Genomic DNA, 27,881 nt, shown 5'->3' with positions numbered 1-27,881 from the left:
AACTTACAAACTCCGTACAGACAGCACCCGTAATCAGGTTCGATCCCGGGTCTCTGGCGCTGTAAGGCAGCAACTCTACCACTACGCCACTTTGCCGCCCTTTTCTTCTGCACCCCTCTCCTCACCGTCTGGAGCCACAGAGCAAATATGTACATCTTCTGATGTTGCCTTGGATGACCGCAGCTATTCTGTGTTCCTGAACATAGAACTGTACAGCAGTACAGGCCCTTCAGCCCACGATGTCTGTCCAATATGATGCCAAGATAAACTAATCTCATCTACTTGCACATGATCAATATCATTCCATTCCTTGCATATCTGCCCACCTCAGAGCCTCTTGAATGCCACTTCATTTCTGCTTCCACCACCACCCCTGGCAGCATGTTCCAGGCATCCACCACTCTCAGTGTAAACAAAGAACTTGCCACACACAGCTGTATGACTTTATGACTCTAAATAATAATGGTAATTTTTTAATACTCAAATATAGAAAGTGAACTTAATTTATTATTTAAATGTTATGCTTGTGTGGGCATAGCTTCATTTCATTCAAAAGATTGTATTCTGTATGCAGAGTTGGATGGGAGTTCATGCTGAATACAATGATATACAGCAATTTGCATTTCCTTTGAAACTGGATTTGGAATATTCAATAAAAGTGAGGAAAAGCATTAAATTCATCAGAGATAGCTATCTTAAAGTAACAACCTGCTCTGTTATTAAAAGCCAAATAGAATCAAATAGAATCCTTGTCCAACGTAATGAATAGGGTCAAAAACAGACACAAAATACAGGAGTAACTCAGCAGGACAGGTAGCATCTCTGGAGAACATGAATCGGTGACGTTTCTGGTCACCAATGAGGCCTTGCTAATGTCTTATACAATCATAACATGACTTCCCAACTTTTATACTCATGGTGTTGGTTTACAAACAAATACGAAGTGCTGGAGGAACTCATTGGGTCGGGCAGCATCTCTAGAGGATTGATAGGTGAAGTTTCAGGTCAGGATCCTTCTTCAGGCTGGGTGACGTTTCAGGTCGGGTCTATTTTTCAGACTGAGGAAGGGTCCTGGCCCAAGACATCATCTCAAACTTTATCTTACTTGGAGAGATGGTGGAAAGGCTTTGGGGAGTCAGGAGATGGGGAACATAGGCATAGAAATCCCATCACATTGTGCAGTGTTTCTCTGTAATACAATGTATAATTGTGTCTAATACCAACAACTCAGTTTGCATTGGGCTTGCTTAGCGGAAACTTTGCCCATCCCCTCTGCCGGATGAGCACTGCTTGGGTGAGCATTTATTGTGTAACACACAATGAAAATTGTTGTGATTTCTTCTCTATGAATGCTCTGTTGGTGACTGTAGGTCTAGGCCCCAGCCTGAGGGTCATTTATGGAGGAATAGCCCTACCATGCCTTTTACAGGGGTGCTCAGTAGTGAAGCAAAGTCTTGTACAACTGTACGGTTGAGTTACAGGGGTGGCATGGTGGAGCAGCGATAGAGTTGCTGCCTTACAACACCAGAGACCTGGTTCGATCTTGACTATGGGTGCTGTCTGCACAGAGTTTTTACGTTCTCCTCATTACTGCAAAGGGTTTTCTCTGGGTGCTCCGGTTTCCTCCCACACTCTAAAGGCGAACAAGTTTGTAGTTAATTTGGCATTGGCAAAATTGTAAATTGCCCGTAGTGTGTAGGATAGTGCAAGTGTACGGGGATCGCTGGTCGGCAGGGACTCGATGGGGCGAAGGGCCTGTTTCCACGCTGTATCCCTAAACTAAATAATCTAAACTTCATTGTTTTGGTAAGATCACCTTGGTGTTCAATTGTCTGGGTGAGCCCCAACTGTCTCAAGTCCAGGCCCAGACCCACCCCAGACAAGTTCTTTTATCCCCCTATTAAAGAGTTGAAATTTTATTAATACTATAATTCTGAAGTTGCCGGAATTTGGTCTTTAACTCTCTTCATGTTTCACTTCAGGACTTTGGCAATATTTTGACGGTCTTACTCTTGGTCATTTAAGTTTCTTTTATATCCTTTCTATAAAGAGGGGAATCTGCTTCATGTAGTTGTAGCCTAACTAAAACTAAGTGTAAAGCATACAGTGCTGGAGGAACTCAATGGACCAGGCAGCATCTGTGGAGGGACTGGACAGACTGCAGCTGCTAGAAACTAGGAACTGCAGATGCTGATATATACCAAAGAGAGATGCAAAGTGCTGGAGAAACTCAGCTGGCCAGGCAGCATCTCCGGAGAAAATGGGGAAGGATCCCGACCTGAAACGTCACCTATCCATGTTCTCCAAGGATGCTGCTTCACCCGCTGAGTTACTCCAGCACTTTGTATCTATTTTTGACCACCGATGCTGCCTGGCCCTCCGACTTCCTCCAGCACTGTGTGTATTGCTCAAGATTCTAGCATTTGTAGTTCCTTGTGTTTCCAGAAAGTGTTAATTGAATATGACTTGCATGCAATTCTTGTCTCTTTTTTACATGTTAAACTGATTTTTTTTTTACTCTGCAAGTAATTGATAGCTGTCTTTCCCTGTAAGCTACAAAGACATCTTACCATCTATAGATGTAGTAACAAGGAACTGCAGATGCTGGATAATACATAAAAGGGCGCAAACCGCTGGAGTAACTCAGCAGGTCGGGCAGCATCTCAGGAGAGCATGGATAGATGATGTTTCGGATCACAATCTTTCCCTTTGTGTCCTTTTATCTTACTGTCCACCCTCATTAATTAGAAATGTTCCACAAACAGAAGATAATTGAGAATTTAAATAATGTACTTAATTGTGAAATATAACTTGAGTTAAATTATTTTAGGAATCGTGTCAATCCCATAACAATTCTTTGAACAGAAATATTACAAAGAAACATGAGGTATGATTATAGTTTGGGTAGATTAATTACATGAGGCATGATTATAGTTTGGGTAGATATTAATTACAGACATTGAGTCAGTGCATTCCAGCTTTGGGAAGTAGAAGGTAGAAACAAGGAACTGCAGATGCTGGTTTACAGAAAAGGACACAAAGTGGTGGAGTAATTTAACGGGTCGGGCAGATTCTGTGGAGAAATTGGATAGTCTGAAGAAAGATCCGGACCTGAAACATCACCTATCCATGTTGTTCAGAGATGCTGCCTGACCTGTTGAGTTACTCCAACACTTTGTGTCCGTTTTGGGTCACAGGGAAGATCTGTTTGGTGAGCTGGATGCTGATCAGCGAAGTTAGGATCCGTGCTATATGGCATTCAATACGGCACATTCTGCACAGGTTCCAGAGGTTTTGAACCCAAAGGGGAAGCACGGTGGCACAGCGGTAGAGTTGCTGCCTTTCAGCGCCAGAGACCTGGGTTCAATCTAGACCATGGGTGCTGTCTCTACAGAGTTTGTATGTTCTCTCTGTGACCGCGTGGGTTTTGTCTGGGTGCTCTGGCTTCCTTCCACACTCCAAAGACGTACAGGTTTGTAGGTTAATTGGCTTAGGTAAAAATTGTAAATTGTCCCTAGTGTGTAGGATATTGCTAGTGTACAGGAATACAGTAGCTGGTCGGCACAAACTCGGTGGGTTGAAGGGCGTGTTTCCGCACAGTATCTCCAAACTAAACTAAATCAAACTCGCTTGGCTGCAAAGCTACATAATCACTTAAACAGATGTTCATTTTTGCAGATTTTCATTGTAAGTTTATTTAAATGGTCTTGGACAGTGACATTTTGCTCTGGCCTGTTCCTGTCTTTGGATTAAGATCTCCAAGACTCTGGAGCTCCAATAACCAGGTACTGAATATTCTCACACAGAAAGTTCAACTTACAAGGTTGGAATCATACAAGAATGTGAAATCTTGATGCTGAAGAAGGTCTCGACCTGAAATGTTGCTAATCCATGTTCTCCAGAGATGATGTCTGACAGAGGCTGAGTTACTCCAGCACTTTTGTGTTCTTTTCTGTATTAACCAGCATCTTCAGTTCCTTGTTTCTACATAAACCTAAAGCAACTTTACTTGAGTTTAGAGATGAAGCATGGAAACCGGGGCTTCTGTCAACTGAGTCCATGCCGAAGAATGATCACCTATACACCAGTTCTATCCTACACTCTATGGATACGTTACAGAAACCGCAGCACCCGGAGGAAACACATGGAGTCAAGCGGAGAACGTACAAACTTCGTACAGACATCACCCATAGTCAGGGTCGAACCCGGGTCTCTGGCGCTGTAAGGCAGCAACTCTACCGCTGCACCACCCAACCATGATTGAATGACAGAGCTGACTTGATGGCTTGAATGGCCTAATTCTACTGCTGTATCTCTGGGCAGCAGCATCATTGAAGTGCTTTCTGCAAGTCTCAGACCATTAACATAGGTTAGCCTCGAAGGTTCCTCGAGTATGTGAGAGAAACGTCAAATTATAATGCAAAACGTCACTGCTTTGGAGCCTGGAATTAGAATCATAAGGTGATGTTTTCTTTGGTGCCGTGCAATCTAATTTCTATTTAGCCCCAGATAGACTGTGCAAGCAATTATTTTGAGATGCTATCATGAAATTGGATTGGGTGCTTCCAATCGCACTTCATGTTCACATGGCTGCCCTCTGTTCTCAGCCATCATTAGCCTGTCTAACTACTAGACCCGCTCTGTATCACCGTGCCTGACATCTTGTCATTATTTATGTTGGTGCACCTGATACCCAGTCACGATCATTGCTTGTACTCCAGATAATCCCTGAACTTTTGGGCACACAAGGGCAGCACGCTTGCCTCTGTAAATTGTAAATTGTCCCTAGTGTGTACGATAGTGCTGGTGTACGGTGTGATCGCTGGCCGGCGGGGACTTGGTGGGCTGTATCTCAAAAGTCTAAAGCCCAAATGACGTTATGGTACCTGGATCAACTACCTCCCCCGACTGATCATTCCATATGCCCACCACACTCTGAGTGAAAACTTTGTCCCTCAGGTTCCTATTAAATCTTGACAAATGAGGTGATCTTAACAGTGAGCACTCATTGAACTAGAAATAGAGTGGCATCTGTTAAGATGTATTAATAAGATGGTCTTGCACTTGATAAAGAAGGGAGAGCCAATTAGCATTGAAACCAGGATCCAAAGAAAACTATCATTTAGCATTTGGTAAGCTTGCATTGTAAAGTGACTACAGATGCCATTATGTTCTAATGCATAGTACTGTACTGTATATTTTGAAGGTGGACACACAAAGCTAGAGTAACTCAGCAAGACAGGCAGCATCTCTGGAGAGAAGGAATGGGTGACGGTTTGCGTCGAGACCCTTCTGAATTGTCCCGCTGAGTTACTCCAGCTTTTTGTGTCTACCTTCGATTTAAACCAGCATCTGCAGTTATTTCCTATACGTACTGTACATTTTGTTCTACTGACTTAGAACCCAGGTAAACGGTTCTCTATCTTCGGCTATTGGCTACATGGATAGGACAGTTTGGAGGGATATGGACCAAGCGCAGGCAGGTGGGACTAGTGTAGCTGGGACATTGTTGGCCAGTGTGGCCAAGTTGGGCTTTGTTTCCACAATGTATCACTCTATGACTCTCAGCATCGAGAATGGCTTGCTACCATTTCAGTTCTGTGGATTCTGAGATCCACTGACATAAAATATCTGCTGATTCAGCCATGGGTTAACAAGTGGTGTTGACAGGATGGGCAGAGGAGCATTTAGGTTGTTAACCTCTGCTGGTAACAGAGGGCGGTCACGGTGGCGCAGCGGTAGAGTTGCTGCCTTACAGTGAATGTAGCGCCGGATTCGATCCTGACGATGGGTGCTGTCTTTACGGAGTTTGAACGTTCTCCCAGTGATCTGCGTGGGTTTTCTCCGAGATCTTCAGTTTCCTCCCACACTCCAAAAACATACAGGTATGTAGGTTAATTGGCTTGGTAAATGCAAAAATTGTCCTTCGTGGGTGTAGGATAGTGTTAATGTGAGGGGATCGCTGGTCGGCGCGGACCTGGTGGGCCGAAGGGCCTGTTTCTGCGCTGTATCTCTAAACTAAGCTAAACTAAACCTTTCACTCTTTGTACTTGGTTTCCAAGTTCTCTTGTGGTAGAGGCATCCTGAACATTTCTATTCCATTCTCAGTCATCATGGATCGAGTATTCCCTGGCAAAGATGTTCCATTCTTTTCAAGGAGACTTTCAGAATATGCTTCAAGTATACCCATTGCCCTCTTGGACGTCTCTTGCCAAAAAAATCCTCAGAGTAGTCTTTGTTTTTGGAATAAAAAGGAACTGCAGATGCTGGTTTATATCAAAGTTAGACACAACTGCTATTGTAACTCAGTGGGTCAGGCAGCATCTCTGCAGGAAATGGATAGGTGATGTTTCAGGTCAGGACTATTTTTCAGACTCATTCAGAGATGCTGCCTGACCCGCTAAGTTACTCCAGCACTTTGTGTCTATCTTTGTTTTTGGACTCTGGTGTGTGGTGTCTGACAGTGGCTTGATGCTGAGTGACGCTGACATAGGTTCACCAGTCCTGCTAATGAATGTAGAAGATCTTTCAGACATTATTGTTGGAAAATAAAAAAAGACACAAAGTGCTGGAATAACTCAGTGGGTCATGCAGCATCTCTGGGGAAAATGGATAAGTACAAAGTGCTGGGGTAATTTAGCGGGTCAGGCAGCATCTCTGGAGAACATGGATAAGCACAAAGTGCTGGAGTAACTCAGTGGGTCAGGGAGCATCTCTGGAGAACATAGGTAAGTACAAAGTGCTGGAGTAAATAGGCGGGTCAGGCAGCATCTCTGGAGAACATGGATAAGTACAAAGTGCTGGAGTAACTCAGTGGGTCAGGGAGCATCTCTGGAGAACATGGGTAAGTACAAAGTGCTGGAGTAACTCAGTGGGTCAGGGAGCATCTCTAGAGAACATGGAGAAGTACAAAGTGCTGGAGTAACTCAGTGGGTCAGGGAGCATCTCTGGAGAACATGGGTAAGTACAAAGTGCTGGAATAACTCAGCGGGTCAGGCAGCATCTCGCACTTGTCTGGGTTAAATTCCATCTGCAGTACTCTGCCCACTAATCTATGTCCAGCTTTATCCATGGCCAATCTTCTCCACAATCTACATGTTCTCTGCAAAAAAACATATTAATCATACCACCTTTATTCTCATCCAAGTCATTTATGTATTACAAACATCATGGCCCTAACACTGATATCTGAGGTACACCACTTTACTACAGACTTTGACTCAGAAAACCATCCCTTCACCACTACTCTCTGCCCCCATCACTAAGTGCCTATGTTGAATTTGAATGATGCAATGGAGGGCTAAAGCTGAATATCATAGCTTTAAGGTGGGAGGGGCAAAGTTTAAAGAAGATAAGCTGGGCAATTTATTTTGCACTGCGCTGCCAGGATTTGAGTTTGAGGCAGATACAATAATGGCATTTCAGAGACTTTCAGAAACAGCGGGGAAACAGGTCCTTCAGCCCACTGAATCTGCACCGACCAGCGATCACCCTGTACACTAGTACTATCCTACACAGAGGGCGGCACGGTAGCGCAGCGGTAGAGTTGCTGCTTTACAGCGAATGCAGCGCCGGAGACTCAGGTTCGATCCTGACTACGGGTGCTGTACTGTAAGGAGTTTGTACATTCTCCCCGTGACCTGCGTGGGTTTTCTCCGAGATCTTCGGTTTCCTCCCACACTCCAAAGACGTACAGGTATGTAGGTAAATTGGCTGGGTAAATGTAAAAATTGTCCCTAGTGTGTAGGATAGTGTTAATAGTGTTAGTGTGCGGGGATCGCTGGGCGGCGCGGACTTGGTGGGCCGAAAAGGCCTGTTTCCGCGCTGTATATATATGATATGATGTGATATGACACTAGGGACTATTTACAATTTTTACTGAAGCCAATTAACCGACAAATCTCTACGTCTTTGGAATGTGGGAGGAAACCGGAACACCCGGAGAAAATCCACGCGGTCACAGGGAGAACGTACAAACTTCGTACAGACAGCATCCATACTCAGGATCGAACTCGAGTCTCTGGTGCTGTAAGGCAGCAAGTCTACCGCTGCACCACTGTGTGTTTTTCTAAACAAGATCCCCAAAATATTGGATAGGCACATGAATATGCAGGGTATGTATGGATATGAATTATGCACAGATAAATAAGAAATGCTCTTGGCATCATGCTCGGAGGTTATTCAGAATAATTCATTAACTGAAATAGAATGATGCTTTCTTTTTGAAGTAGAAATTGATTCAAGTTTCTTACTTTTCTTTAAATAAATAATATTTTGCCCTTGTGGTTTCCCATCTCATTGAGGTATTGTGGGCCCAAGGGCCCGTTCCGGTGCTGCATTGTTCTATACTCTATGTGTACCTACATGAATGGTTTACTTTGACCTTATGTTGGGAATGATATAGAAAGGACGTCCATAGACATTTCTAGGCAACATAAAAAGGTGGACATTTTTAATTATAGTGTTTCTTCTTCTGGCTGATGTTTGCATCTAGGAAATAAAGGTTTCCCCGATGCAAAGTGCAGGGAGGTTTGGCCATCATGCCCGCGAGAGCCCTTATGTTTTAGTGCCAGATAGTTGTGTGATTTATCCATGTGTCAGTTCATGTTATGGCAATGCATTTGCCATGGGAACTGTAAATATTCAATAGAGCACTCCAGATTCCAGAGCACCTGAGAGCTAATACTACAGAGGATTGGCTAATAAATTGTAAAATAAAACTGGCTAGGTTTCTTTAAAATTATGCAAAGCACCTGCCACCATGGTTTTGCATACCGATTAGTTTAAATATGGAGCGATTTATCTCTCCAGCATTTACAATTCTAATAAGGACTGTTACTCCCATCCAACAGCCTGATATTTCTGCCTATAATTGTGTAAATTAGAAAAGTTATACCACAAGCTTCTTTTGGTGGCGAAATCAGAATGAAAATAGATCATTGAATGAAAATAGAATCCTAAAGTCCTTGTCAGGCAACAGTAGCTTGACGGCAACAGCCCGCAATGAATCCTGGCAGAATCTCCATCGCGTAGCTTCATCTCAGCAGCGACCGCCATTTCTACAGCCTGTTAAAAATCGTAACTAGCTGGTCTTTAGAGTCAAGAGTGTTTTATTGTCGTATGTCCCAAACAGAACAGTGACATTCTTACTTGCAGCAGCACAACAGAATATGTAAACATAGTATTCTGGTAAACAATATAATAAATTACAAATATTATTTTCACGTAACATTAATTGGATATAGGCCATAGATGTGAAGGGCTGATCATTTTTCATTCATTTAAATTGTACTTTATGGAGCATACTCTGCCGAGGATTTGTAGTTAGTTAAAAGGCTCCTATAAAGCATGCAGCGTAGCGTAGGTTTACTAGGTTAATTCCCGGAATGGAGGGACTATCATATGTTGAAAGACTGGAGCGACTAGGCTTGTATACACTGGAATTTAGAAGGATGAGAGGGGATCTTATCAAAACGTATAAGATTATTAAGGGGTTGGACACGTTAGAGGCAGGAAACATGTTCCCAAAGTTGGGGGAGTCCAGAACAAGGGGCCACAGTTTAAGAATAAGGAGTAGGCCATTTAGAACTGAGATGAGGAAAAACGTTTTCAGTCAGAGAGTTGTGAATCTGTGGAATTCTCTGCCTCAGAAGGCAGTGGAGGCCAATTCTCTGAATACATTCAAGAGAGAGCTGGATAGAGCTCTTAAGGATAGTGGAGTCAGGGGGTATGGGGAGAAGGCAGGAACGGGGTACTGATTGAGAATGATCAGCCATGATCACGTTGAATGGCGGTGCTGGCTAGAAGGGCCGAATGGCCTCCTCCTGCACCTATTGTCTATTGTCTAAAGCACTGCATTGGAAGCTTTCGTCGAACATACAATTGAACAGTATAGCACAGGTAGAGGCCCTTTGGCCCACAAAGTCCGTGCTGAACAAGATGCAAAGTTAAACTAATCTCCTCTGCCATAACCAATGTCCCTCCATTCTTGCAAATCCATATGCCTATCCAAAAGGCTTCTAAATGCCACTACCATCTGCCTCAACCACCACCCACTGGCAGCACAATCCGGGCACTCAGCACCCTCTGCACAAAACCTTGCCCCGCACATCTCCTTTAAACTTTGCCCCTTTCACCTTAAAGTATGTCCTCTGGTATTAGATATTTCCATCTGACTGTCAGCCCTATCTATGCCTCTCATAATTTTATATATTTCAATCAGGTCTCGTCTCAACCTCCGCCATTCAAGAGAAAACAATCCAATTCTGTCCAACCTCTCTCTGAAGCTAATACCCCCTAAACCAGTCATCATTCTAATAAACCTCTGCACCCATTGCAAACCCTCCACAACCTTCCTATATTGGGCCGACTAGAACAGCATGCAGAACTCCAAATATCTTTTGATATTTAATGTGTAGAAGTCACTTGTATTTTCATCTTCACAGTCTAGTTCAGAGATACAGTATGGAAACGGCACCTCAGCCCTTTAGATTTAGAGATACAGCGCGGAAACAGGCCCTTCGGCCCACCGGGTCCGCTCCGCCCAGTGATCCCCGCACAATAACACTATCCTACACACACTAGGGACAATTTTTTAATTTTTTTTTTACATTTGCCTAGCCAATTAACCTACATCCAAAAACAAAGACTACTCTGAGGATTTTCATATTTCATATTTCATATTATATTTCATATTTCAGATACAGCGCGGAAACAGGCTTTTTCGGCCCACCAAGTCCGCACCGCCCAGTGATCCCGCACACTAACACTATCCTACACACACTAGGGACAATTTTTACATTTACCCAGTCAATTAACCTACATACCTGTACGTCTTTGGAGTGTGGGAGGAAACCGAAGATCTCGGAGAAAACCCATGCAGGTCACGGGGAGAACGTACAAACTCCGTACAGACGGCGCCCGTAGTCAGGATCGAACCCGAGTCGCCGGCGCTGCATTCGCTGTAAGGCAGCAACTCTACCGCTCCACCACCGTGCCGTCCTACATTATCAATCATTCAAACTAGCTCCATGTTATCCCACATTTTCATCCACTCCCTGCACATAAGGTGAGTGTTTTTTAACAGAGGCCAATTAGCCTACAAACCCATACATCTTTGGGGTGTGAAATGAAACCGAAGCACCCGGAGGAAACCTGTGTGACGGAGGGAGAACGTGCAAACTCCATATGGACAGCTCACGAGGTCAAGAATGAACCCAGGTCTCTGGTGCTGTGAGGCAGCAGTTCTACCGCTGATTCACTGTGCCACCAACTGATGGCTAGTTGAACAGGAACAATCTTTTAAGTTAGCGCTGGTAACTTACCCTTTTATAGGGTAGACAATAGACAATAGACAATAGACAATAGGTGCAGGAGTAGGCCATTCGGCCCTTCGAGCCAGCACCGCCATTCAATGTGATCATGGCTGATCATTCTCAATCAGTACCCCGTTCCTGCTTTCTCCCCATACCCCCTGACTCCGCTATCCTTAAGAGCTCTATCTAGCTCTCTCTTGAATGTATTCAGAGAATTGGCCTCCACTGCCCTCTGAGGCAGAGAATTCCACAGATTCACAACTCTCTGACTAAAAAGGTTTTTCCTCATCTCTGTTCTAAATGGCCTACCCCTTATTCTTAAACTGTGGCCCCTGGTTTTGGACTCCCCCAACATTGGGAACATGTTTCCTGCCTCTAACATGTCCAACCCCTTAATAATCTTATACGTTTCGATAAGATCCCCTCTGGTAACTGGATGATGTGAAATTTGATAGGATGATAATGCATAAATTATTAGGCAGCGCATGCTACTTTGTGCTCAAGGTGCAACGAGATTGAATGTGTTTCCATCAACACTTAATTTCATGTAAGATATTGTAAATTAGATGAAAGATTAATTGCTGCCAGAGCATGAAGTTTGCAGATTGGAATGTTTATCTTAAGATCAGAAGAAATTAAAGATAGGGTGGTGAAGAAGGCGTTTGGTATGCTTGCCTTTATAAATCAGAGCATCGAGTATAGAAGTTGGGATGTAATGTTGAAATTGTACAGGGCATTGGTGAGGCCGAATCTGGAGTATGGTGTGCAGTTCTGGTCACCAAATTATAAATTATAGGAAGGATGTCGAAAAAATGGAGAGGGTACAGAGGAGATTTACTAGAATGTTGCCTGGGTTTCAGCACTTAGGCTACAGAGAGAGGTTGAACAGGTTGGGTCTTTATTCTTTGGAGCGTAGAAGGTTGAGGGGGGACTTGATAGAGGTTTTTAAAATTATGAGAGGAACGGACAGAGTTGACGTGGGTAGGCTTTTCCCTTTGAGAGTGGGGAAGATTCCAACAAGGGGACATAGCTTCAGAATTGAGGGACAAAGGTTTAGGGGTAACATGAGGGGGAACTTCTTTACTCAGAGGGTTGTGGCTGTATGGAATGGGCTTCCGGTGGAAGTGGTGGAGGCTGGCTCGATTTTATTATTTAAGAGTAAATTGGATAGGTATATGGATAGGAGGGGATTGGAGGGTTATGGTCTGAGTGCAGGTAGATGAGACTAGGTCAGGGAGAATGGTCGGCGTGGACTGGTAGGGCCGGACAGGCCTGTTTCCATGCTGTAGTTGTTATATGTTATATGTTATATGTTATAGGAAGAAATGCATTTATGTTGTGCTTTTTTGTCAAGCCAGCTTTACAACCAGTGAAATACCTGTGGACCGCGTGGGTTTTCTCCGGTTACTCAGGTTTACTCCCACACTCCAAAGACATACAGGTTTGTAGATTAATTGGCTTTGGTAAGAATTGTAAATTGCCCCTAGTGTGTAGGATAGTGCTAGTGTACGGGGGTGATTGTTGGTCGGCATGGAAAGGACAGTTTCCACGCTGTATCTCCAAAGTCTAAAAGCTTCTTAAATGCTACAATCGTATCTGCTTCGAACTCCAATCCTGGCAGCGCGTTCCAAGCACCCACCACCCTCTTTAAACTTTGCCCCTCCCACCTTAAAGCTATGCCTTTCAGTTGCAGCCCTCCATCGTAGCATTCACATTCATCATGGGCTCCTGATAGGTTCTGTAGGTTAATTGGCTTCAGTAAATATTTGTAAATTTTCCCTAATGTGTAGGATAGTATTAGTGTACGGGGTAATCACTGGTCGGCACATTCCTTACTGCTAAATTAGTACACAAGGAGTTAACATCTGAAATACCTCAAAGTTTTTTTTAAAGGAAGTTGGTTTAAATAAACTCCTGTCTAACTGGCTAACATATTCTCCGTGCAGTTATAGATAAGGCGCAGGACAATAGTGAGCTCACAGTGCCAATTGGTTCAACCCGTCACTTGCAATGACAAGCATCTCAGTTAGTGTGAAGAATTGCCTAAAGCTCAGTGTGGCTAGATTCCTTTCAGAGCAAAAGAAATTATGAGAAAATGGGGCCATTCACTTCACTTCAGCTCGAAGACATTCAAAGGTATCTGAATGGTGATCAGATAAGAAGATCCTAAAGTAATGCCGTTGATTAACAGTTAGAGCAGATGGGTTTGAGAAGTGGACAGAACCATTGATTAGCTAGAACTTCTTAGATGTGTAACTTGGGCTTTCATGATTTACTGAATTATTCTGCAGTTGGTTGCCAATTGCAGAGAACTTGAGTCTCTCAGTCATACGTTCAAAAGATCTTGGACCAAAATTAGGCTATTCAGCCCATCAGGTCTACACCATTCGATCATGACTGAACTATCTTTCCTTCTCAACCCCATTCTCCTGTCTTCTCCCCATAACCTCTGACACCCTTACTAATCGAGAACCTGTCAATCTCTGACTTAAAAATATCCATTGACTTGGCCTCCACAGTTGTTTGTGGCAATGAATTCCACCGATTCACCACCCTCTGACTAAAGAAATTCCTCCTCATCTCCTTTCTAAAGGTACGTCCTTTTATTCTGAGGTTAAGGCCTCTGATCCTAGACTCTCCCACTAGTTAAAACATCCTCTCCACATTTGCTCTTTCCAGGCCTTTTACTATTCCGTAAGTTTCAATGAGATCCCTCCCCTCATCCTTTTAAACGCCAGCAATGCCTTCAAATGCTTATCATATGTTAACCCAATCATTCCTGGGATCATTCTCGTCCAGTTAAGTTATAAGAGTGTGCTTGTATGGGGTGGTTTATAAAAAAGACAAAGGTATCTCTGTGAAATAAAAATAAGCCTGAGGGCACAGTGGCATAGCAGTAGAGCTGCTGTCTTACAGCACCAGAGACCCATGTTCGATCCAGACTGTATGGAATTTGTATATTCTCCTTGTGACCGACCGCATGGGTTTTCTCGAGATGCTCCTGTTTCCTCCCATACTCCAAAGATGTACAGGTCTGTAGGCTAATTAGCTTCTGAAAATTGTCGCTAGTGTGTAGGGTAGTGCTAGTGTACGGGGTGATCAGTGGTCAGCGCAGACTCGGTGGGCTGAAGCACCTGTTTCCACACTCTATCTCTAAAAGTCTCTTCTTGCTTCTATTTTCTTGTTTTCTTCATTTAATTACAAATTTGTGTTTTGCCTTCCCAACTGTTTCATAAACCTCTGAATCTGTCAGAAGACTGGTTCCATGTTGGATGGCACGTTGGTGCAGCAGTAGAGTTGCTGCCTCAGCACCAGAGACACAGGTTTGATCCTGACTATGGGTGCCGTCTGTATGGAGTTTGTACATTCTCCCCGTGACCGTGTGGGTTTTCTCCCGGTTATTCGGTTTTCTCCCACACTCCAAAGACAGGTTTGTAGGTTAATTGTCTTTGGTAAATTGGCCCTAGTGTGGAGGCTAGAACTAGTGTGCAGGTGACTAACAGCTGTACAAAGATAGTGTTCACAGTGAGTCAGTGAGCATGCTGTCATAACAATATGGGTAATATTGTTATAAGACAAAATGAATGACTAAATGCCCATCATATTCAAGGTGTAGGAAGGAACTGCAGATGCTGGTTTACATTGCTGATAGACATAAAATGCTGGAGTAATGCAGTTGGACAGGCAGCTTGTCCGGAGTGAAGGAATGGGTGACGTTTCGGGTCAAGGTCTGAAGGTAGAAGGATTGGTGGGGAAATAAGGAAATAGTGTTTCACCCTGTGCATCCTGGGGGTCTGGAACTCACTGGCAGTAAGGGTGATGGAAGCAGGAAGCGAGATTCCATTTGAGTAGTATTTGACGTGTACTGAGAGAGCAGTGAGCTGCTGGCTTAGAAACCTAGTACTGGATGATGAAATGTGCAGCACAGTGCTGCTGCCTCACAGTGCCAGAGAACCAGGTTCGATCCTGCCCTGGGTTTCTGTGTGGAGTTTGCACATTCCCCCGGTGATCGCGTGGGTATCATTCTGGTGCTCCAGTTTCCTCCCACATCCCAAAGAGGTGCAGGCTTGTAGGTCAGTTGGCCCCTGAAAACTGCCCCTAGTGTGTGGGATGCGAAAGTGGGATAACATAGCATAGGGGTGATCAGTGGTCGGTGCGGACTCGGTGGTCTGAGGGGCCTATTTCCACGTTGTATCTCTAACTAAACAAAAAAAATCAAGTAATCTTTTTTCAAATAGCACAGACAAAGTGGACTGAATGACCTTATGTGTCGAGCATTTTTCTGTGATTCCGAGACACATTAGTTTAAGGCTTTCAAGTCAGAGGTAACAGCCTTTCACCATTTGCTTCATCCATCTCTTTCAGAATGTTACATGTTTCAGTGAGATCATGTCTTGTTCTTCTGAACCCCTATGAATAAATGCCCGTCATATTCAATTGTTCCCTTTGGACAAATCATTCATCCTAGGATTCAATCTAACAGGTCCATGTTGCTGGATAAGGAGACCATATTGCACACTTTACTCCAAGTATTGTCTCACCAAAGCTATGCACAATTTTACAAGATGTCATATTCTTGGCAACCTCCTCAGAATAAAAGCCAGCGGATTATTTGCCTTTCTAATTCCTTGCTGTTAACTTCCACATTTCATGAACCAGCACTATCCAATACCGATTTGCACCAATATATCTTGACATTAAAAATTGATTTAATGCTTCCTACCAAATTGAATAGTCTTCTGTTTTCACCTCAGTGTATTCCATCTGCCATAACTTTCCCCAATTAAATGTTTTCAAGGGCAAACGGTGAAAGGTTAACAAATTTATACAGGGCATCGGCTCAGTAACAGCACCTGATAAAAGACAGGGATGGGATTTCCACAAATAAATTGTTTTTCAAACAGTGGATTACTAGGATGTGGTTTATTAGGTGACAAATGAAACATAGTCCATAATATGATTTTAAGAACATTAAATGGATTTGAATAACCATTTCTTCAGAACATTGGAAGGGCAGGTGAAGGTAATTTGATTTTGAGCACAAGCCCTGATACAGACTGGACTGTTTGTAAATTCTTCGATTTCAGTATGTGCCCACATTGACAACATTAGCCATGTTAATAATTATGCCTATTAGCTGAATGCCTCATGCAGTCATGAGGTAATTATAGGTCTTTTTCACAATAGTTTTCTTTACCTTTTACATTCAACTTGATTAAAGAGTTGAATAGTGTTTCTCAAATCTTTACATGATAACAGTTAACGTCTCCACACCCTTCCTCAGAATGGGACAGATTTTTAGCAGAAACCAAATACAGTACGAATTCATAACAAACATAAGAAATGAATTGCTTCACAAGGCTAATTACAGACACTCTCCAACTTATTCAATCGGCGCCTTAAGTAAAGTCGTACTTACGTGAACAATCAAGGTGCTGTAATACCATAATTACGGCGTTTGTAATTTTCAAAACACTGTATGATCAGGCAAGTTTACATTTGAAACAAGCCGGCAATGGCGGCAGTGCTTACCCAGAGGACCACGCATTGCAGAAAGTGCCCCGGACGCAGCTGAGAGAGTGAGTATCCTCAGTGACGGCACAAGGTGCTGCCGGGCAGCATCTCTGGAGAACATGGATAGGTGATGTTTTGGGTTGAGACCCTTCTTCAGTCTCAGTGAGCTATTTCCGGCCGGGGATGGTTATTCCAACTTACATAAAATCCGACTTACTTAATGGTTCACGGAATGTAACATAAACCTTACCTAAGTCGAGGAGTGCTTTTATACTCAACATCCACAGATTCACCTTTTTAAAACCAAACATCTGTCCTGGCTTATTGAGCAGGTTCATTGAAGGACAGAGAGAGAGAGAGAGATTTAACTTCCTCTCATTACTTCAGATTGACACTAATATTTCTCCTATTAGGTTATTAATGGAAATAAAATGCCACCTTACCTGATGACATGGGAGCCATTGACATAGATTTAGGGGAAAACAACCAAATAGCTTCTGAGAATCATCTGTACCTAGATGATACAAGGACAGGAACAAATCAAACTATAGATGAGCTACTTTCTTCAGCTACCCATCCTTAAAAAAAATAGTAATAATCCCTTCCACGAAACATTCATTTCTTCAGATGGGATTTCCACAAATAATTAGCCCAGCAGTTGCTTACATCTCAAACTTTGAACAAGCTTTATAATTGTAATCTCGCTTTGGATTTTTGCAGCAGCTAAAATCACAATTCTCATATGATTCATTAATAAAAGTCTAAAATGTCAAACTTCTTTCTTACTTTGTGACTCAAAACGGGCTTTGTAGTAATTATCAGGCAGATTGAAAAGGTTTAAAAGTTGTCCTCTTTGTAGATTTCGAAGTAAAAGGTCTGGATAGAGTGGATGCGGAGAGGATGTTTCCACTAGTGAAAAACTCTAGGACCAGAAGGTACAGCCTCAGAATAAAAGGAGGTGCCTTCACAATGGAGATGAAAAGGAATTTCTTTAGTCAGAGGGTGGTGAATTTGTGGAATTAATTGCCACAGATGGTGGTGGGGGCCAAGTCATTGGCTATTTTGAAGAGGAGATTGATAGGTTGTTGATTAGTAAAGGAGTTTAAGTTTACGGGGAGAAGGCAGGAGAATCGGGTTGAGAGGGAAAAATAGATCAATCATGATCAAATCGCATAGCAGACTCAATGGACTGAACGGCCAAATTCTGCTCCTATGTATTATGATCTTATGAAAAAATAATGATATGAAAGCATTTTTGTCATAACAGAATCCATTAGGGTAGCACGATTACTATTCATGGTAAGGTGATGTTAACTTATCCATTTTCTTCCTGCACAAAACTTTATCCATTACTTCAGCTTTATCCATTACTGCATTTGGATCTTATTTGTCCTCGACATTATTGCGTATCATTGATTTTTTTGTTTTTTCTTGAGTTTTTTTAGAAAGATGTTGCCAGGACCTGAGGGCCAGAGCTATAGGGATAGGATTAGCAGGCAAGGAGTTTATTCCTTGGAGCACAGGAAGATGAAGGGTGATTTTATAGAAATGCACAAGATCACGAAAGGAATAGATAGGGTAAATGCACAGTCAGCGGAAAGACTATACATGATTACAATCAAGCCATCCACAATGTGCTGATACAGGATGAAGGGAATAACCTTTAGTGCAAGATGCAGTCCAGTAAAGACTGATTGACGATAGTCCAAGGGTCTCCAATGAGGTACAGTAGATGGGAGGTCAGGGCCGCTCTTTGGTTGGTGATAGGATGGCTCTGTTGCCTGTTGACAGCTGAAAGGAAACTGTTCTGGAATTAGGAGGGATTTGTTTTCACATTTCTGTACCTCTTGCCTGGTGGGGTGAGGGGAGAAGAGGGAGTGTCCGGGGTGAGACTAGTCCTTGATTATGCTGGTGGCTTTGCCGAGGCAGCGTGAAGTGTAGATGGAGCCAATGGAAGGCTGGTGACATTTCTTTTATCATAGAAACATTTTTCTCATGCGTCCGTAGTTGTGTCGGAATCCAAATGGAAACTGAACCTGATATCAAATGAGAATGGTAGCAAAATGAACGTTAGTGGACTAGTAATCCAGATGCCTGAACTAATGACTATAATGTGTAGGAAGGAACTGCAGATGCTGGTTTAAACCGAAGATAGACAAAAAAATGCTGGAGTAACTCAGCAGGACAGGCAGTATCTCTGGAGGGAAGGAATAGATGACGTTTCGGGTCGAGACCCTTCTTCAGACTGATGTCAGGGGGGCGGGACAAAGGAAGGATATAGGTGGAGACAGGAAGATAGAGGGAGATCTGGGAAGGAGGAGGGGAAGAGAGGGACAGAGGAACTATCTAAAGTTGGAGAAGTCGATGTTCATACCACTGGGCTGCAAACAGCCCAGGCGAAATATGAGGTGCTGTTCCTCCAATTTCCGGTGGGCCTCACTATGGCACTAGAGGAGGCCCATGACAGAAAGGTCAGACTGGGAATGGGAGGGGGAGTTGAAGTGCTCGGCCACCGGGAGACCTTGTTTCCAGACCTCCCGATTCGGACCTAACCCGGACTACCGGCTCCAACAAACCCGGTGGACTTTGTACGTTCTCTCTGTGACTTGCCTGAGTTCTCTCCGGGAGCTCCGGTTTCCTCCCACACTCGAAAGACATACAGGTTTGTAGGCTATTGGCTTAGGTAAAATTGTAAATGGTTCCTAGTGTGTATGATAGTGCTTGTGTATGGGTCGGCCACTGGTCGGCATGGACTCGGTGGGCTGAGGGGCCTGTTTTCATTCTATGTCTCTCTAAATCTGTCGGCCTCACATTTTTCTCCATACAGTTCAATTGTCCATCCAAGCACGGGACTTCAACTTTAATTAAATTGTATTTAATGTAAGAAATATATTGGGTGACTCTGCTTTCTTCCTTCACACACAAGTGATTTCATTATTCCCCATCTACATCTTGCACCTTTCCTGTGCAGTTCAACTGCCCTGATGTAATGAAATAAAGTTCTGGGAATTAAGAATACTTTGAATCACTCCGAGAATAAAGTTCCAACAATAAGAACTTACGAAGTTAAAAAAATAGTTAGTTTAAGTATATCTTGGTGCCATCCCAGACTGTATATATTTAAAACATTTGTTCATATTCTTTCATGCATTCTCTTTCCCTTTTGACTGAATTAATAATTTGACCCAGGGCACTTTCCATACCTGTTGGCGTTCTGCGGTATTCTGCAGCTCTCAGCATGCTGCCCTAGTTATGTCTTGCCAACAATGCGGTTTCCTCAGTAACTAAGGGGTGTGCATCTCTGCTATTCTAGTAGGTAGTATTTCAAGTCAGGCGGGTTTATTGTCATATGCACAAGTACAGTTCGGTACCGGTACAATGATAATCTTCCAGCAACAACACAAGCACATAGACTGAAACCATACACAAAAGGATCGGAGTTTAAACATTATCTTTATTTTCAATGTAACAAAGAAGGTTCAATGTAACAAAGAGACTCAGGTTTGATCCTGACTACGGGTGCTGCACTGTAAGGAGTTTGTACGTTCTCCCCGTGACCTGCGTGGGTTTTCTCCGAGATCTTCGGTTTCCTCCCACACTCCAAAGACGTACAGGTATGTAGGTTAATTGGCTGGGTAAATGTAAAAATTGTTCCTAGTGGGTGTAGGATAGTGTTAATGTACGGGGATTGCTGGGCGGCACGGACTTGGAGGGCCGAAAAGGCCTGTTTCCGGCTGTATATATATGATATGATATGATATGATAAGGGTTTCAACCCAAAACATCACCTATCCATTTTTTTCAGAGTTACTGCCTGACTCGCTGAGTTATTCCAGCACTTTGTGTCTATCTTTGCTATTAGCCAGCATCTGCAGTTCCTTTTTATTATATTATGTCATTGTCTGTAATCGTTTTGTTAATCCCAAATGTAGTGAAGCGGGATAGCATTAACAATAGACAATAGACAATAGGTGCAGGAGTAGGCCATTCGGCCCTTCGAGCCAGCACCGCCATTCAATGTGATCATGGCTGATCATTCTCAATCAGTACCCCGTTCCTGCCTTCTCCCCATACCCCCTGACTCCGCTATCCTTAAGAGCTCTATCTAGCTCTCTCTTGAATGCATTCAGAGAATTGGCCTCCACTGCCTTCTGAGGCAGAGAATTCCACAGATTCACAACTCTCTGACTGAAAATGTTTTTCCTCATCTCCGTTCTAAATGACCTACCCCTTATTCTTAAACTGTGGCCCCTGGTTCTGGACTCCCCCAACATTGGGAACATGTTTCCTGCCTCTAACGTGTCCAACCCCTTAATAATCTTATACGTTTCGATAAGATCCCCTCTCATCATTCTAAATTCCAGTGTATACAAGCCTAGTCGCTCCAGTCTTTCAACAAATGACAGTCCCGCCATTCCGGGAATTAACCTAGTAAATCTACGCTGCACGCCCTCAATAGCAAGAATATCCTTCTTCAAATTTGGAGACCAAAACTGCACACAGTACTCCAGGTGCAGTCTCACTAGGGCCCTGTACAACTGCAGAAGGACCTCTTTGCTCCTATACTCAACTCCTCTTGTTATGAAGGCCAACATTCCATTGGCTTTCTTCACTGCCTGCTGTACCTGCATGCTTACTTTCAGTGACTGATGCACTAGGACACCCAGATCTCGTTGTACGTCCCCTTTTCCTAACTTGACACCATTCAGATAATAATCTGCCTTCCTATTCTTACAACCAAAGTGGATAACCTCACACTTATCCACATTAAACCGTATCTGCCATGCATCCGCCCACTCACACAACCTGTCCAAGTCACCCTGCAACCTCATAGCATCTTCCTCACAGTTCACACTGCCACCCAGCTTTGTATCATCTGCAAATTTGCCAATGGTACTTTTAATCCCTTCATCTGTCATTGAATCCCTTCATCCAATTTACATTGCTATTTCATCCTTTCGAGAAACCTTTTCAAGAATTTGTTTCGTCTCATAGTGAAATAAGTCACACATAAGCAGTGGATTCACCTTAAAAATAAATGTCCACAGATGCTACTCAAAATAAATCATTCAAAAAAAACATGATCCTATCTAATTAAAGTAACCTGCATGTTATTACTCTGGTTAATCTATTAAATCCAGATTAAAGGACCCACCGGACCATCGATTGTTCAACTGGTCAAACATGAAACATGAGGTAAAAGGGGCAAAGTTTAAATCAGATGTGCAGGACAGGATGTACAGGGTGCTGGCTGCCTGGAACGCACTGCGAGGGTGGTGGTTGAGGTAGATACGATAATGGTGTTTAAGCTGCTTTTATACAGGCGCATGGATATGCAGAGAATGGATCATGTACAGGCAGATGAGATTAGTTTAGCTTGTTAACATATTGGCCACAGACATTGTGGGCCGAAGGGCCTGTTCCTGTGCTGTACTGTTCTGTGTTTTATTTTGCCTGTTATGGTCACATATTGAGAAACTTATTAAACAGTTTCTTTAAAATTTGCCACAAAATATAATTCAGAAAGCTACTTATACCGGATATATACTTTGAAGCTTTTATATAAGTAAAATCTTTTGTAAATTAGAATATAATCATTTAAACAGCATTGATTCCTACATAGGATCCAAAGAAAGGTGAAGATGTATCTGAATGGAAGTCCACCAATCTGGTAAGGCAGTAACAATTATGTTCTCAGTCCATTGGGAACACTATCAAAGTGAAATGTCTACCAAAGACTAGATTTGCTGCACTCAAATCAAAAAAGGAGCAAAAAATTTGTGTGTGGAATGTTCAACCTTGGATCTGTTCCTGAGCAAGGCTAATTGCAAGATCTAAGGCATGTATGTGTTGGATTTATACATGGAGTCCCTTGAATCTGTGATGCTGTTGCAATGTTTTACAGTTCCAACACTGATTTTCCAACAATTGATGATCCGGTACGTCCTTTAATCTGGATAAAATCTCGGGAGCAAACTTGAAATCCCCCCCCGGAGGTCCCCCCGAATATGTGGAGCCTAGGCCGGATGAGGTTGCCGACTCCAACATCATCGGGACTTCAGCGGCCGATTGGCGGGTCGAATTTGCCCCCTGCGGCTGGGGCTCTGCTGGGCCGGAGCCGGCAGATCCATTCCCTTAGCCAACTTTGTGGACTGGTATCTCGATCCCCGGCGGCCAAGGTGGACCGTTTCAATACCGTTGGACTCCTCTTGGAGGCCATGACCTGTGTTGATCAAATAATCTAGAAAGGCTCCGGGGATAAGGATGCCGGAAAATCGGTAGTGGACCTCTATTCCTACACTCTTGCGCTTAAGTATGATCGTGCCTTCGTATAGTAATATTTTTACTAAACTGTATGCAAAAAAGGAATTCCAATTGGCGTAGGTATATGTCACAATAAAGTACCATTAATTTTCTCCAGAATAAAGGGTGCCGGACCAGCAGTTGCCAAAGAATTGGTGATGGACCTGTAGTAGATTACACTGAGACAGTACACAAGAGTCACCATGTTTCCAGAACCACTTGTATCCGTCAAGGTTTAAAGTTGTTTAAAAAATATAGAATCTCATCTTGGTCACAAAGGCCCCTGGTCCTGGTGGAGTTGCCAGGACAGTGTCGGCCTGGACAGACGATGTTATCGATGGCCTCCACCGATGCTCTATGTTGCTGCTGGCCGTGTCCGATCCACACTCTAGGCTTCTTATGAGTCGTGCCCGATCCAATCAAGCTCCAGGCTGCTGCAGGGCTTCCAGCGGCACAACCACCAACACCTCAATCCGGACACATCGACCCGCGAACCGTGTCTATTGCCTCACGAGGCCCCCGCTCAGGATGGTAATAAGCCGGAGGCAGTTCAGAAAAGGTTATTAGAATGATACCTGAACTAATTAGCTTGTGTCATGAGGAAAGGTTGGACAAGCTAACTTTCTATCTTCTGCTGTAAAGCAACAAGATTGAAACCAAAGATTCTAGAGGAACAAGATGAACCACTCCGTCGAAATCGCCTGTACTGAGGTGTAGTACGCAAAGGAGCGTAACGTCCGCCATTTTAGTAAGCAAAATCCACCGTTCGCTATGTCTCTTGCAGTGTAATCAGTGCTGTGGGGGAACAGTACGTGAGATGATACCATAAAAATGCAGAATATATCTCATCTATCAATTCACAGATTTTTGTTATTTTTCTTTTTAAAAGTTTCTGCAAGTTTTTGCCTACTAAGATGGCGCCATGACATACAATGGTTTTTAGCATTGAGTGGTCTACCTTGCTCTGCTCTATTATCTTTGATTGAAACACATCAGACAAATTACAGGTCCGACTTTCTGCTTTTTTATACTTGAAAAATGAAATTGCTTTTTTCATTACTCACACTACTTTGCTTAAAAAGCAAGGGCCTTCGTGGAGTTCTACGGCATTGGAAACATATTGATTGTGAATGGTTTTGAACACCAGAAATGTATTCAGAATTATTGGTATTGAATTTTTGAGGTACAGAAAAGTTGTTTCCAATTTCCCGTTGATAATTAGTTCTTGATTTTGACATTTAAAACATATTTGAAAATATCGAATCAACTAATTGTAGCAAGTATATAGTAATATGCATCTCCTTCCAGGATTAAGCTCTCACAGAATCATTTATTTACGCAATGTATTTTCTTTCTAGGCATGACATGCCAAGCGAGAACATCATATACAGAGGACGAAGTTCTTTGGGGTAATCGTTTTTTCCCAGTTATTTCTCTGGAAGAAGGATTCTTTAAAGTAGACTACTCACAATTTCATGCAACGTTTGAAATCCCAACAACGCCCTATAGTGTGAAAGAACAAGAGGAAATACTCTCCATGTCCTCCCCTTTGATGGCTCCAGCTATTGGCAACAGCCGAGGCACTTTATCAGAAAGAAATGATTCTGTGGACTGCTTTGATAGCATTGATGATATTTGCACCAGGATACCACTGAAACTGCAGAAAATGACAGGGAGGGAAGACCTACCAAAAAAACTGCTTCGAATGAGTTCCACCACATCGGAAAAAGCATTCAGCATGAGCGATTTGCCAATGAAGCTCCAGCGAATTAGTTCAGTTCCCGGGAATACTGATGAAAAACTGGTGTCAAAGTCCAGTAAGGTGACCTGTGAGTCAATGAACCAGCAAGTGAGTGAATTACCACCAAAGCTACAGAGACTGGCTGGTGGGTCAAGAATGGAAGGAAATCTTCCTCCCAAACTAAGGAAAATGAATTCTGAACGTTTTACGTAACTTCAGGAACCTTTTGATGGACTCTTAAAATCTAATTTTTGATTAAAGACAATACTGTAATTTTCAAAGTTTAATGGGACAAGTATACTGCATTTATTTACAAAACTAGGCAAAGTATCATTAGCACTACATGTATTATGAGATGTTCATTTAACAGCTGGAGTGAAATGTAAAGTTTATTGCTTTGATACGAAACCTCAGCCATTTTAAAACCCATTGTAATATTATCATCATCTAGCATGTAGTATCACAGATAGCATGCAATAATAACGTGCAACTTTTGCATATAGTTTTATGGCATGGTTCATAATAAATTTATATTTATTCAGTGGTAGCAAATGTATAAAAATGAGGCTTTGCAATGTCTCAAAATGTATTACAGAATTGGATCTTAAAAGTTCACCAAGGTGTATTTCTAAATGAGAGTGGGTATCTTTTGAAGCTTGATTTCATGCTTTAAATTAAAATTAAGGTTATCTTAAATACATATATCAAATTGTAATATGTTCTCTTGAAACTAGTCCTTTTGAATGCATGTTTCGCTTACAAAATTAGAGAAGGCGACGGGCAATATAGGACGCAGAAGGCTCGTGAGAAAATTTCAGCCTTAAATAATCTGGTATCTTCCTTGTTTTGTGTTTAATTAGCTTCACATTTTGTTTTCGCTTTGTTTTTGAAATATTGCTTTTTGGAGTGTGTGTAAACAAAGGGCGGGCCAGTGTGTGAAGTCAGAAGTGAGGATGAGGGCAAATGGAAACATTAAATTATGGTATCAAGACTGCACAGCAGGTCTGTGTTTCATCATATCAAATAATACTATTTTATGTCAGCCTGCTTCATATTCTGAACTGCATAATGTCATATATGTTACCAAACTAGAAGCATCTTCAGGCATGCTGACTTTGTGTATAAATATAAGTTGATTTGAACTACGAAGGGACAATGGGATACTTGTATTTATTCCTATTGCAGCCTCAGTTTTTAAGCTGAAAACTATATTAAAAATTTCAACTGTATATGCTGTTTCATTTCAAAGACTACTGCGTGTTTTGTTAATAATCTAATTATAGTTTCTGCACTTGACTTTTGCTAAAATATATTATGAAATCTTTAGCTGCTGTGCAATGAGTAAAACTAATTAAAAAAATACAAATATATAAAAACATTGTTACTTACGCAAGCATCCTGTTATTCCTTTTATCCATGAATGGAATGACAATTATTATCAAAATGTTTTCCCCGCAAAATTTTATTCACGTTGCAAAGAAGTTAATTTGCTAATATTCCTTTGATTCGTTGCAATTGTTCACTTATTTACTGACTTCAAGAGTTTGAGTGGATTATTTTCACGAGCCCAAATATAGAGCCCAAATATATAAAATCATGAATAAATTGAGTTGCAGCTTGAAATTATGAATTCTAATAAACACTTGTAAAGAGTTAATGATTCAGTGGGATTCAGTGGGTCAGGTAGCATCTGTGGAGAGAATGGATAGATGCGTTTAGGGTCGGGACCCTTCTTCAGAGTCTGAAGAAGATTCACGACCTGAAATAACATCTGTCCATTCCCTCCACAGATGCTGTCTGATCCGCTGAGTTCCTCCAGCACTTTGTGTCTTGCTCAGGATCTCCTTGTGCCTCCATGGTATGTGTGAGCCCACTGAAGGCAATATCAACATAAAAGTTATGTTTGGAAGGTTAGTTTGGTTTATTTTGGAGACACAGTGCAGAAACAGGCCCTTCAGCCCACTGAGTCCATGCCAATCAGCAATCCCAGTTCACTAGCACTATCCTACACACTAGGGACAATTTACAACCTTTACCAAAGCCAATTAAACTACAAACCTGTTCCTCTTTAGAGTGTGGGAGGAAACCGGAGCACCCGGAGAAAAACCACGCGGTCACGGGGAGAAGGTATAGACAGCACCACAGTCAGGATTGCACCCGGGTCTCTGGCGCTGTAAGGCAGCAACTCTACCGCTGTGCCACTGTACCGCCCAGGTTAATGGTTTAGAAATTGGTTTTCTTGTTGCAACATCTACCTGCACCCTGTGATAGGATTTTATATCAAAACCGACCACTCAGAATCGATTTGGATAGTTATAACATCTGTGACAACATTCAAACCTTTTGCGATTATGTTCTCCGTGCATTTGCCACACTAACATTTGATATGACATGCAGCACATTGGAAAGATACTTAAACAAATCCAGTTAGGGACACAAGGAACTGCAGATGCGGGAATCTTGTTCAAAACACAAAGTACCGGAGGAACTGAGCGGGTCAGGCAGCATCTATGGAGGGAATGGATGGGTGATGTTTTGGGTCCCAACCCGAAACATGGCCTACCTATTCCCTCCAAAGATGTTGACTGACCTGCTGAATTCTACCAGCACTTAGTCTTTACATCCAGTTATACATTAATAGAAACCTGAGGGGTAACTATTTTACACAAAGGGAGGTGGGTCCGCGAAACGTGTTGGAGGAGGCAATTGAAGCAGGTCTCTGCGGGCGGGCTGGCGAGCGCAGAGCCAGTTGCAGTCCCATCCGGCTCGGCGAGGAGAGCTGGCAGTCCGTGGCTGGAGCGGAGCGGAGCGGGGTGTGGTGGAGCGGAGTGGAGCTGTGCGACGGACTGGAGTGGACTGGAGGCACCGACAAGAGGAAGATTAGGTACTACAATTTAGCTGATTTCTTAAACATAATCTTAAATAATCACCATTTCTTCTCTCCTGAGATGCTGCCTGACCTGCTGAGTTACTCTAGCATTTTGTGAATAAATACCTTCGATTTGTAC

General features: G+C 42.7%; 1 protein-coding gene across 3 annotated transcripts in view; it reads left to right on the top strand.

Annotated features, from left to right (window-relative positions):
* The window catches only part of kcnj3a (potassium inwardly rectifying channel subfamily J member 3a), a 98,966-nt gene extending 72,833 nt beyond the window's left edge, over positions 1–26,133 (top strand). For 2 of the 3 annotated variants that reach the window (XM_078403867.1, XM_078403866.1), the window contains exon 4: positions 24,491–26,133. In XM_078403867.1, coding sequence (XP_078259993.1) covers positions 24,491–25,086 — 596 coding nt within the window. In that variant the 3' untranslated portion in view covers positions 25,087–26,133. The remainder of the gene's footprint in view (positions 1–24,490) is intronic. The other variant, XM_078403864.1, reaches the window with a different exon arrangement.
* Positions 26,134–27,881: the final 1,748 nt, after the last annotated feature.

Source organism: Rhinoraja longicauda, chromosome 8, assembly GCF_053455715.1.
Source record: "Rhinoraja longicauda isolate Sanriku21f chromosome 8, sRhiLon1.1, whole genome shotgun sequence".
Lineage (NCBI taxonomy): Eukaryota > Metazoa > Chordata > Chondrichthyes > Rajiformes > Arhynchobatidae > Rhinoraja > Rhinoraja longicauda.
The sequence above is the reverse complement of the archived record's forward strand: the minus strand, read 5'-3'. Positions and strand labels throughout refer to the sequence as shown.